Below are 13,227 nucleotides of genomic sequence, written 5' to 3'. Positions count from 1 at the left end.
TCCATGCCTGCCAGCTCCCACAGGCCTCGCTTGTAACAGTGCTGTGTCCAAGTCCTGTGTTTTTTAATATCGTTTGGGGTTAAATTTCTGCATAAAGTGGCCAAAAGAATAAGCAGAGCTGCTGCACATGCTCAAACTTGATGTAATTGTGCTGTGCGAGTGGGTTTCATCCTGCAAAAGTCTGCTCATTCCCATGGAGTAGGGATATTCTTATACAAGGGAAGAATGTGCTCCCTTGCAGCCCCTGGTTTCTGCAAGCACGGCCCCTGTGAATGTAATCAATGCTGTGCAGAGCTGCCGAAATCGAAAACAAAGCCAGAATGATCATTGTGCTAAGTTTGGGTTCCTCATTGTTCATTGAATTACATCAGTGTTTTCTTTAGTTGCACAGTCAGCTGGCACAGGTTTGTCTGAAATCTCGAGACTCCCCTTTCAGGGGAAAGCACAAATTTCCGGGAGATGGGGGCTCTGCTCCGCATTGTGGTGCTTGGTCTGCCACCATGGCCCAGGACACGAAGTGACAGCTGGGGGGCTCATCCAGCCCAGAGCCTGTGGGCGAAGGCAGCTACGCATCCACAGGAAGCAGTGTCTGGATTTGTTTTTATTTGCATTTAATTTGCTGAAACTATTTTATCTGCTTGAAGCAACAACAACAAGAAAAGCCCACAAAACAAACAAACAAACAAAAACAAACAAACCAAGAATAACAGGGGGGTGAAAAAAAGGACATTGTCCTCCAGCTCATGACCATAGTGAAGTACTGTTTATCTGCTGTTTTATTAAAGTGATCTGATGTGGAAAAAACTTACTTTCTGCAGATCCTGGGATCCCAGGCAACTTCTTGCTGTGATAAATTGCCCACAGCCTGGTGTGATGGTGGAAAAAGGTTGTGTCAGTGCAATGTGCCCCCCCCAGCAACTCCTCCTGGCATGTGAGGATGGGGTCAGTCCTCCTTCCTCCTGCTGCGGTCACACACGATGTCCTCCAGCAGCTGTGGGAACAGGAGCTCGTGGGTGTTTCAGACCTTCAGTGTGGACCAATTTTGCATGTGTATGTGTCAACCAGCACGTGCATGCTTGCTGAGTGGGAGCCATTAAACCTAACTTCTTTTAAACCTAAACCTGACTTCCATCCAAAAGCCTGATTTTCATCATCCATAAGTCCTCTCTCATTCTGTGTCTCAGCAAATTATTTTGGCAAGTTGAAGTGGTCAGAAAGTGAGCTGCAGAGTGTGGGGATCGCCGGTCTGAAAGTTGGTTTTGGTTGATCTAGCACACGTACTGAGTGGCTCAGCCTGCAGAGCCCACACTGAGCTTGTTTTGTTTTTGTTGAAGCAGCTTTTTGCTGAAAATATAATTTGTCATAAAGCCCAGACGGTTAAGCAACTTGTGATTAGTATCACAGAATCACAGAGTCATCGAGGTTGGAAAAGACCTCCAAGATCACCTAGTCCTCTGACCTAGCACTAACCAGTCCTCCACTAAACCATATCACTGAGCTCTACATCTCAACATCTTTTAAAGACCGCCAGGGCTGGTGACTCAACCGCTTCCCTGGGCAGCCCATTCCAATGCCTCACAACCCTTTCAGTATTAATTTTGCAACTAGTTTCTGCAGGAGAAAGAGAGGTGGGAGGAACGGGTTGAAAATACTCAAAATATCTCATTTCAACACTTTCAAAATGAGGCATTTTCGGGTTTCACTTTGAAAGAGGGTCTCTGTTTCCTGACTGATGTAATTATCTTAAGATATAAAGGGCAGCAAGTAACCTGAAACCGAGCTGAAAGTTTTGTTTCAGACAGATGATGATTTGGGGTTAACCCATGATAATTCCCCACACCCTCCCTGGCATTGCTATAGTCTTCAGTTCTGCCATTGAAATGAAAACCCATTATTTGTCTGGCTCAGCTAATAACATGCACCAACCATTGCTAATATTTGTCTTTTAAAATGTAACTTTCTGCCATTAGGAAAGTATAAGATAGCAAGTGAAATCTGTGATGTATTTCTAGCCCCGATTCTTAAGGCAGTGATATTTGGGTTTCTCAGATATGGCTGCAGTGTGTGTTCATGTGAGAGAATACGAGGAAAAAACATTTTAAAGACTTAATATCTAAAGATTAGATGATAATCTCCCTGGGCTGAGGGTGAATACAGGAGCTCCCTCACACTGCCAAAATATTGAGTAAGTTTAGAGAAAGAAGCCAACTATTCCAAGCTCAGGAGACCATTTATAAAACAAAAATCACTCTGTTGCATTGAAGAGTCAGCGAGATGCTCTCAGAAAGATTAATTTTCTGGGCAGAGGAGGGGAGTGTGGGCTTCACCCCTCAAAATGAACCAGCAAGATGATTCAATTGCATCACTTTCAGAGCGTGAGCCTGAGACATTCATTCAAAATGCAGTTATAAGAAATGACTGCTTTACTTTGGGAGGAAGAATGCTGAAGAAACTGTTAAAGTTGGTCACAGTATGTGACATCCTTGAAATCAAAAGCAATGCTTCTTCTCAGCTGCTGCACAGTAAAATTAAAGATATGAAGCCAAATTAATCTCTGGTGTAGCACTCCTGCCAGTGGCTGGGGAGGCACCTGGGATTAATTTCCTCAATTATACAAGTGGCATATGACCCTGACAAATTGGTTTTTGTCGCATGCAGGGTAATGTATCTGGTGGAGTCGGGCATCACCTCCCCAGCCTCCTGGGTTGTCCTTGGACATCTTCCCCAGGTGGCAGCAGAGCAAGCTTCTTGCAGGCTTCTCTTCTCCTTTGGGGTAAAATTTGGGAAGTCTGTCTGTGCAAGACACTGCCTGTATTTACACTCCTGGACACGGTTCACTTCTTTGCTTACAGTTTGCCTGAGGAAAGCTTACATTTTTCTGAAGGAATTATAAACCTCAGCATGGCATGCCAGTGCTCACCGTGCCAGCGTGCCGAGGTGGGAGCTGGGCAGAGCTGGCCCAAAGCCCCCCGAGGCAGGGCCGGAGCTCCTCTCATCACGTGGAGGAGATGCAGCCACATCAGGAGATACAGCTGTGTCAAGGATCTCTTTTGCTATCTCCCTGCTCAAAATTTACACAAGCATTACCGGCCAGGTCAGCTCTGAGCAAACACTTACTGTTCAGACTGCCTCCTCCTCCCACACAGCAGAGCTCGGGAGGAGGACACGCTGCAAGTCAAGGACACGGGGCCCCAGGCAGCCAAAGAGCCCCCAGCGCCCCGGGCAGGCTCGGGACAGATGCGACTGCAGAGCCTGAGGCCAGGACTTTGCAAGCAACTCTGTGTCGGTGAGTCAATTTATTTTCTAAAATTATTTTCTAAAATGCTGTCCCGTGCCTTGGAGGAGGCAGGGGCCCATTGGCCACTCGATGTTTGGAAAAATCAGGGGTGCCTTTTGGCATGGAGTGAAGGAGGTGAGGCTAGGGGTCTCGCCTCAAGTGCTGAAGCTTCTGGCCGGCAGAAGCAACACCTCCGGTGTGTGAGGGGACGAGGCTGCTGACAAAACGTGAAACATCCTCCATCAGGCAGCTCCCAAACTGAGACCAGCTCGCTGTGGTGCTGTGAGACAGAGACATTGACACAGACCTGAGCTGGCCCCGCAGGGGGCTGATTCACTGCGAAACCTGAGGGAGAGGAGGGCTCATGAGAGCGCTCGTGCCTCAAATCTCTTCGTCCAGTTGAGCAGCTAAGCACCCGGCACAGCCATGTCTGCACGCTTGGCCCACGTGAAACGTGCCTACCTCCAGCTCTGTTACGTTTCCGTGCCAAAAAATAAAGACGAGGTCCCACCCAGCTGCAGCTCCATGTGGGTAAAACCCCCAAGGCTTTCATGAGGCCGACCCACGAGGCCTGGCTGTACGCAGCAACCTGCACCGCGTGGGCCACGAGAAGGAACTCGCTGGGGTGTTTTACACTGTTGGGACCTTTTGTCTTCAGCATGTACGTGCAAATGGAGCTTTTTGGTGGAAAATGATTCATTCATAAGCGTCAGCCAAGCTGGTATGTGACAGAATAGAAGTATTTTCACCTGGGCAGAACAATGTAAGCTGATGTGTGAGCACCCTTACTGCTTCTCTGCTGGGTTTGAGCTTGTTTTGTTTTGTCATATTTGGGCTTCTGGAATGTTTTCTCCTATCAATGACATTAATTATGGAGTAATTGCCGTAGTAGCATGTAACAACTCTCCTCTTTTTTTTTTTTTTTTTTAATTTTAATAGATTTTCACACAATGTGTAAACTTTGCTGTATATGTGCTACGTTTCTTGTGTCATGAAATAATGTGTAGACAAAATAATGTTTTTCCTGTCAGAAATTCAATGGGCATCTAAAGCAAAGTGACAGGTGGTTAAATAGCTGCATTTAAAGGATGTCAAGAAGATTTTTTGGACAGGTACCAAAACCCAATGCCAAAAAGAAGGCCTAATACCATCTGTTTTGTTAGCAGAGATGCAATTTTACATTAGATTTTAAATGACATGAAATGCCAAATTCATAACCTTGATTTGTGGGTCAAATCTAGCTTATCTAGATTGTGGATGTTATTATTTACTGGCACAGTTCCTGACCCAGAGCCCACGCAGGTAAATGAACACGCTTTCAATCAGACCCGTTTTAAAGTAATAGGGAGCTCTCGAGTCGCATTTAATTTTGTTCTGTATTACATGTGAATCCAGATGCAATGTGGATTTAATTAATCCAATTTCATTGCATTTTAATGTACACATTTGCATTGTGTTTATTGGCAATTGGTTTTATCCATTTGTTCAGCATTTTTATGACCAATGAAACTACTGAATATTTAGAGATCCATATACTTCCCAGCAGAAATGAGGAGCGTAGCTCTGAATTAAATAGTTCTCAGATATAAACTGGGGATGAGACTAAAATGTCAACATATAGCTGCATAATACGGTGGAAAATTGATACCAGTATTTTAAAATAATAAATTGCATGGTGCAAAATTCTTTAAAAAAATAATTTCAGCAGGCATTTTAGATGGTATGTCAAGAATTAAAATATACTCTTATAAAGAGCAGTGGGTGCTGGAGGACTACTCTGAAACAAATAATGAAGCTGATAAATTCAGTCACTTTCCTGCTTCTAAAAGGTGCCTTTGAAATTATGATTGTTCAGGTTTAGCCTAATATTTAGAAATACTCGCTGTAGAGTTTTCTCTTCTTTGTGAGGAGTCAGTGTGGCTTAAATGGGATTGCTGAGATAATCACCCTGTGCTCTCTCTGTTCCAGTGCTAACGTTAGGCATGAAATGTGAGTTGTCATGTTTGCAGCTACTCTTTCAATGACCCGGCCAAAGTAGCTAAAAACCTGCTGGGTTTGGTGAGGAGTCAGTCATGAGAAGAACGAAAAGAACACGTCTTTTAATTGCTGTCAGGCTCAGCTCTGCTGTGAGCATCATGGCTAGGTCTGCTGTCCCTCCAGCCATCCCAGTCTGTCCCTTTTGTCTTTTGATGCTTGGCCCAAGCACAAGGTCATTGCTCTGTTGTTTTTGTTTGGTTGATTTGTTTTTCCTGCTTCCCTGTTTGGGGCTCCAGTGGGACTGCCCCACCACCCCTGCCCCATCTGGCACCCAGCACTCCCTATGGGGGATGCCATCCAGCTTCTCCAGAGCTGAGCCAGCCCAGGAGGAACACCTTGAGGCCTGACCTGAACCATGCCTGCAGGTTTTGTAGCTGCTAATGCCAGGCACGTGGGCTGGGGCTGACCCCTGCAATACTTCCCATTTTCCAGATGCTTGGGTGGTAGCACTTGGTGTGAAGAGAGCTGAGCCTCCAGTGCTGCATGTGGGACCTGTCCTGCCTGGGTATCACGGGGGGACAACAACCTTGTTCTCATGAGGCCCAACATCTCCCTGCTCCACTGGCTGCCACAGAGCTGAATTTCCAGGGTTGCTCATTTTGCTTTCTGCTAACACTGACTGAGGGCTGATGGAAAAGGAAAGACTGAGTTCTTTCCGACCCACTGGGAAAGACTCAGAGATAGGACAGATAGCAGTAAGCAGAGTATTCAGATACCTACATTCAAACCCCTGTATGGGAAATTCCCTCCCACAGGCAAAGCTGAGGAGGTACCTAAATTCATTCAACTACCCCCATGTGGACAACAGAAATCCCAAAGAGGCTCCTCGCTCCCTCCTGAGCTCTGCTGCAACCCCAACATGGGTGATACTGCAGGACCACATCCTCACACCCTGCCTGGTCAGAGCCATCCTCATCCAAGGATGTTCTATTGCTTGCCTTTTTGCTATTTTCTGGCCACAGCCATCAGTGAGGAAGCCGTACGTAAGGTGGCTCTTTGATGGGGCAGCTCTTGTAGCTGCAATTTGCCGTTCTTTTGGGGCTGTCTGACAAGCCCATGCTCTTCAGGAAGGATGCATGGTTTGTCGTCTGCCCTCCAGGAAGCAGCTCTGCACTGTTAGTCTGTCTACCTCTGCGGGGAGAGGCTGTGTGATGCTGGTCCTAGGTAGACAGGGAAGCTGAAGTGACAGAGGAGAGCAGAAGTTCAGACAAATCTGCATCTCCTGGTGGGTCCCTATCTGCACATGAGCTCCACTGAGCAGACACCAAACTGTTCAGATGGACAAAAAATATTGAAACATGGGAGAAAAACAGGCTGAGGAAGGCACTCAGCAGCACCTCCAAGTTGGAGGGAGGCTTCCTGAAGGCATAGTGAGCCCAGGGAGGTGCCCATGGTGCAGCAGGAGCTTCTGGTGCCAGGCAGGGCACTGCAGAGGCTGCAGACACCTGATGGCACCTCGCCCTCCGGACCCTGGGCTGGGGGCACGCTGGGGAGCCAGCCGGCACTCAGCTCTACCGCGTTGTCCTGTCCTGACAGCCTGGGGAGCAGAAACGCTGGAGACGTCCCTGAGGTGAGCTGCGAGAGTGTTTGATGGAGAGCGTCTCCTCTGCCAGCTTCCCTTGGTATAAAGGGAAAAAAAAAAGGCATTTATGGATATTAATAGCAGTAACACTTTGTGACGCCTGAGTTTTCAGATCAGTCTCTGTTTGAGGTCTGCCAAAGGCAGATGAATGTGCAAACTTTGACAGGGCTGATTGTTGTGAATCTCGTGTTTTGAGGATCTGAGGAGACATTAAGGAACTGGTGGCACGTTTGGAAAAGGCGAGCTGCTAAAATGGTTTGAATGGGACTGAAAAGAAACCGGGTTGTATCTGCCGAGAGATGCCGCAAGTTTGGTGACAAAATGCATTTATTTTCATGGGAAACAACAGAATTTAATCCTGCTTTAAGTGAAAAAGCCAATTCAGCCTTAACTGTAAAGCTGCTAGCAATGTCTCTACACTATATGAAATATAATAATTATGATAATTAATAAAGATAATAATACAGTAAAACCTTGCTAATTCATACTAATGACTCAGAGGCTGCTTACTAATTACTGAATTTTGTGGATAAACAAGCCAGAATAATGCATCATAAAATACACTTTGTTCCATTATTTTGACAACTCTCATTTAGTTTTAATTATTTATACTTCATAATATACTAGTCACCGTACTTGGGAGGGTTGTACAAAAATAACGAAGCCCAGAATTTGACATGACTGAGCAGTGTTTGCTGAAACACAGAGGAAAGGCAGCCCTTTCTGGATGTGTGCAAACTGGGAAAAGCACGGATCAGCTGAATGCAGATCAGCAAAGCGGTTACACAGAACATCGTGCGTCGCCTTTGACCAGGAGGAGACCTGGGAGCAGTTTGCCTCGTGGAGAACTCCCACAAACCGACCTGCCACACAGAAGGACCAATGCTTCTTCAGGAAAATCATATTGTTTGGAAGAATAATAATAAAAGTAAAGTAGTTGTTCTGCCCAAATCGATTTTTATCCTCAAATCTTTTTTTTCCACCATCAGGACGGCTAAAATCTTGTTTTTAATTTAAATGAGAGCCGTGATTTTTACATAATCACTGGATTCCTGGAGCTGGCATTCCCTCGAAATGCCAACCTGCATCCCCACTCCTGAATTTGGCAGGAGCTGGAGATACTGCTGCAGTGAAGGAGCCTTGTGGAAGAGTCCTGTGTTTATGTAGCACAGTTTTCCTGCTACAGACAGAGCAGGGCTGCCCAGTCCTGCAGGGTGCAAGTTGCAACCGTGCCTTCGTAGTCATGATGTTTAAAAAAAAAAAAAAAGGAGGCCTTTTCCACCAATAATTTGCCAGAAAAGTGGCTCTTTCACCTCTGTCCTAGCCGTCTGCGAGCTCACGGAGGGCTTACGGCATCTCGGTGTCTCTGGGAGCAGCATCCCATCCCGCAGCAGCTCGGGCGATGATGTGGGGTTGTCCTGGGCTGGTTTCCTAAGGGAGCTGCTGGGGGATGTTTGGGGTCCCGGGGCCGGTCTGCGCTGCGAGCCACGGCCGGGGACAGTCGGGGGGAGACTGGGGGGAGGCCGAGAGGTGCGGGGGGAGAAGGGAGACCGGTGGCCGTCGGTCTCCAGGCCCCGGGGAGCCGGGGCTGAGCGGGGTTATTGGGCAGGAGGGAGCGCGTGGGGGGCGCGGAGCTTTCGGGTGCGAGCTCTCCGCTTTGGGGTCGTGCCGAGCCGGGCCGGGAGGCGTCCTTCTGCCAGGGGGATTTGGGGAGGGGACACCCGAGTGCTGCGGGGCAGGGGGAGGCTGCGGGCACCATCCCGCTCCCGGCCCGGCAGCAGGGCTGCGATGCTCCAAGCGGGGCGCGCTCCCAGAGCTCCGGGCACAGCGTGGGGGGGGGGGGTCGCACCTTTACATCACCCCCTCCTCCCCAATCCCCCACCCCGGCGGGGACGTGGTGAGGGGGCGAGAGGGGAACAACCCCAGCTCCAACCCTTTGCATTTATTTTTTTTTCCACCCGTCCCAGCGCCGGCCGGGAGGAGAGGAGGAGGAGGAGGAGTGGGGGGGGGGCAGCCGCCGCCCGGCCCCGCCGCGAACAATAGCGGCCCCGGAGCGGGGCGGTGCGGAGCGGGGCGGGCCGGGGGCCGCCGCCCGCCCCCCCCCGCCGCCGCCGCCGCCGCCTCCCGCCCTCTCCCCGCCCCCCGCGCCAGAGGCACCGCCGCCGCCGCAGCCGGGTCCATGCCCGCTGGAGCCCCCGCCTGCCGCCGCCCGCAGCCCCGGCATGGACGTTAGGTTTTACCCCTCCGCCCCCACCGCCGTGGGTTCCCTGCCCGGCGCTGACCCCCCCTGCTTGGGGCCGCTGGATTATTATCACTGCAACAAGGTAAAGGGGTCGGGGTGAATGAGGCTGGGGGGTGTGTGTGTGGGGGGGGGGGACACACGCACACGCACAGGGACACGCACACGCGCGGGGATCGTGGGGCTGCTCCGGAGCGTCCCGCCGAGGTCCCGCAACTTCTCGCCGGGTGGGTGGAAAAAGTGCTGGCGGCGGCGGGAGGGAATTTTAAAAGTGGCCGGGAAGCGGCGAGGAGAGCGGCGGCTGCCGCCCGCTTCGCTTCGCCCCGGGGCCGCCGCGGAGGAGGCGCCCGGAGCCGCTGCCTGCTGCGAGCGGCACCGCCGGGAGGGGAGCGCTCGGGGCCGTGCGGGGCTCTGCGGGGCTCTGCGGGGCGGCCGGGGGATGAGGGGGTACGGGGGGGTACGGGGGGGTATGAGAGGGAGCGGTTGCTTTCGTTGGTTTGGGAGCGATCGGGTTTGGGGTCGTGTTTTCCCTGCGGGAGGGTTTCTCTCGGAGCGCTTCACGGGCTGCTTGGTGGTGTCGGGCACTTTGCGGGGTTTTCGGAGCGGGCTCTGCGGGAGCGGGGCCGCCGCTGGCTGCGGGGCTGAGCTGGGGGGGTCCGGAGCTGCCCCCCCCCGGCCCTGCGCTCCCTGCGCGCCCCGCACCGCCGGTGCCGTTTTCCCGCAGCCTCGAGAGGGATCCGCGGGGGTGGGGGGTGAGGGTTGGGGGGACGTTGGAGAGCGCTGGAGGAGCCCTAGGAAATATCCTGCAGCAGGGGGAAGGCGAAGGGAAGGGGCCAGGGTGCTGGGCGGGGGGGATGCGGAGTTCTCCGCCAGGACCGGCGGCCGGGTGCCGAGGAGAAGAGCAACAAAGCCGGGGGGGCGCAGAGCCGATCGGAGGGAGGGTCCCTGCCTGACCCCCAGTGCCTGCGTCCTGGCGGGCCAAATCCTGGGAATCGCCCCGAAAAAAAGTTAATAAAGGGAGAAAGGCTCCTGCGGCGGGACCGCAGCCGAGGGTGCCCTCGGCTCATCTCGCTGTTGTGCTACTTCGGGATCGGACTCTTTGTGAAGAAGCAGAAGGAAAGCTGGGTGGCTTCCCCACTGCAGCGAATTCATCTTCATGCGTCGGGATGTGTATTTAACCGTGCTCTGTCACTGGGGTTATTTGTCTCTATTTATTAAGTTGGAGTAAACCTAATAGTTCTCATTTATTTGGAGATGCTTGATTATCCTGAAAGGAAACAACTTAAATTGATTTCTTCTGTATCCGCGTACTGCTAGTTTCAAACTGTTTTATTATCACTGCCGTTGCTCTTAAAATGCTAAATATGCTCTCACAACACTAACGAGAGCCGGGCCCCCTGGGAGCAGGTTATCCGTGCCGCTGAGACGTCAGCCGATACAGTGTGCGAACGCTGGAGATCCGGGATCAAATACACGAGCTTGTGCCTCTGAGAGCTGCAGCCACCCCCAAATCCTGCAGGCTTTAGGAACTCGATTTTACCAAGAAGTTTTGAGATGTGAATACAGTTTAGTTTACGTTCTGGTGTTCTTCCCTGAGCTCGGACAGGCAGCACTGGAGCAGGCCTGTGGCACGGGGCTGCCCCGTCCTGGTGTCCCCCCAACATCTCCTGCCCGAGCCTTGGGGAGCGTGGGCTCATCCATGGCCTGAATCCCTGAGATTAGACCCGGATTAGTGCCGATCGATCCACGGGTGCTTGCTCGTGCGTGTGGCAGGAGAGGCATCGTGGGGCCGTGCACGGGGAGGCTGGAGGAAGCCTCATCCCTGGGGCTCCAGCCAGCGCAGCCGGCACACCGGGAGACGGGTCAGCGCTGGTGCGGGCGCGGGTGGATGGGACATTGGAGAGGAGCACCCAAGGTACTGACCACTGCCACCAGATGCTGCTGTTGTCACTGCTACAGAGGATCTTAAGACAGCGGGAGGAAGAAAGGAAGCGACTTACCCTTTTCCGATATTCAGGGTGCTCTTTTTTTTTTTTTTCTTTCTTTCTTTCTCTTTTTCTGAGTTATCAAATGTCATTTGCTTATGCGCAGCGGTGCACGTTTGTCTGTGGGATGAGGCTGCTGGAACGGAGCCAGAGACGAAGCGGGTTGACTTTGTGCTCTCGACCGAGCGCAGGTCTGGCAGTCCCAGTGCCGAGGGGCGGTGGTGCCACCCGTACCGCCTGCTGTGCCTGCAGCCTTTGCTCCAGAGAGCTTGTAGGGCTGCTGCAGGCTGCATACGCCCACCAGCACGCTCTCACCTTGTGCCCACTGCAGCAAGTGCTGTCTGAGCACACGCACATCCTTGGAGCCGTGCGGGACCTTCAGCGAAGCTCCAAAAACTCCTGCCAGTCCCTACCCCTGCGCTCCTGCTCCGTGCTGGCGTCTCAGCCTGGAGCCAGGCTAAATAAGACGTTGTCTGCCTCGAAACATCTCCACTTGTAAAATTCCACGGAGAAGGAGAGAGTGAAGTGGAAAACTGAGGAGTTCTCATAGAGGGCTGTATGAAATCGTGGGCTCCGCTCCATCCCGAGAGCAGAGCAGCATCGCCGCGCAGTGCTGTCGGCCCCGGAGCGTGCCGGCAGGATCCCTGCTGAGCTGGGGCGATGCTGCGGGAGCGAGGCGGGGTTTATGGAGGGGCTTCAAAGCCCTCTGATTTAAAGCACTTGTCTTGCTCGGGTTCAGCTTTTTGCTCCCGATGGGCTGCTGTGTTTATTCGTTTGTTTAGGGAATGCCGGGAGGCTGTGCGCAGTGTCACTGCCTGTAAATAACTTGCTCGGAGCCGGCAGGCGCTTTGCCCAGAGGCAGGGAGCTCGCAGGGAGCTGCGCTGTAGCCCAGAGCATCCCGAGACGTTAACAGGATTGTTTTGTGTGCTTGTTGAATGTGAAATTGTTACCGTGAGATTTCCGATCTCATCCGCGCGCTGCAGCAAGCCACGATTTCTCTTTGCGGCTACGGAGGTGCCTGTAAAGTGCCAGAATTTCCATTTTTAATGGACGAGGGATGTTTCAAGGGATAATGAAATGGGGAGTGTGCATCCAGCCAAGGCCTCCCCAGGGGTTGCATTTTCAGCCTTCCTCTCACCACCCTTAGTTCCCCTCATAGGGGCAGCCAAAACGCCAGTGCCTACCTGCAGCGTGTGCTGGAGTCCGACCCCAGGGGGTGAAAGGCTGCACACCCTGGATAGAAAGTAGGGTGGAAAGGAGCCTCCTCACCCACGTTTGACAAGGAGTTTTTATGCTCTGGGCATGTTGGAAAGCTGGGGAGCCCTTCTGCTACCAAGTCTCAATCGTGGGTGACCCACTTGGAGCATCCTGCCCTGCTGGAGGCCGTGGTGTGTGTGAAGAGGAGCAAACCCCAAACTTCCCAGAGCCCAGTGCCGCTGCAGGGAGGACTGATGCTCCTCGTCTGGTGTTTTAGGATTGTACTGGGTGCCAGGCTCAGCCTGGTGTATGGAGGCGATAACAGAGTGAAAGCTTCCCTAGAGCACATAGCAGTGAGCGTTTTCCACACCAGGATGCCAGCCCCCTCCCGTGGGCTGGAACCAGGCCCCACTCTTTTGTTGGGACCGTTTCAGTGTCAGGTTGTGCCTCTGCAGCGGCTGCAAAGGGCTGGGGAGGTTCAGCTCAAAGTGATGCCATCTCCCAAAGGAGCCCTCATCAGAGCCACACCAGCCGTGGCTATCAGCTATCTGGTGCACCTACCTCTACTCCAGGTTCCCCTTTTAAATCTGGGTCTAAAGCCCCTTTTTGCATCTCCATTTTTCCTGGGACGTTGGTACCAGCTGCAGATCAGCCTCCTGCTCCCTGCCTGGGGAGGTGAAGCTTTGCTGGGGCCAGGCTGGTGCCTGGGTGCTGCGGTGGTGTTAGCAGGGCAAGGCGGTGTGGTTGTGCACCACGGACGCGTCAGGCCCCGGTGGGATGTCTTCACCTCCATCCAGTTGCTTTGTGAAAAGTTGGAGATCTTTCCCACTTCAAATCTAGGGAGACCTTTTGCATTTGTGGTTCACAAGAAATAAACCATGGGGGGGGAAAAAAAAAAAAGGGAAAAAA

General features: G+C 52.2%; 1 protein-coding gene across 3 annotated transcripts in view; it reads left to right on the top strand.

Moving 5' to 3' along the window:
• The first annotated feature begins 2,659 nt into the window (after positions 1-2,659).
• The window catches only part of TOX2 (TOX high mobility group box family member 2), a 134,091-nt gene continuing 123,523 nt past the window's right edge, over positions 2,660-13,227 (top strand). The window contains exon 1 of one of the 3 annotated variants that reach the window (XM_068700381.1): positions 2,660-3,286. Coding sequence is in view for 1 of the 3 variants with exons in the window: in XM_068700377.1 (XP_068556478.1) it covers positions 9,119-9,220 (102 nt within the window). In the remaining 2 variants the exon portion in view is untranslated. Of the gene's footprint in view, positions 3,287-9,023; positions 9,221-9,295; positions 9,363-13,227 lie in introns of those variants that run through there. The other 2 variants (XM_068700377.1, XM_068700383.1) reach the window with 2 other exon arrangements.

Source organism: Anas acuta, chromosome 16 (assembly GCF_963932015.1).
Source record: "Anas acuta chromosome 16, bAnaAcu1.1, whole genome shotgun sequence".
Taxonomy (NCBI): Eukaryota; Metazoa; Chordata; class Aves; order Anseriformes; family Anatidae; genus Anas; species Anas acuta.
Note: the sequence above shows the minus strand (reverse complement) of the source record. Positions and strands in the feature narration are given on the sequence as shown.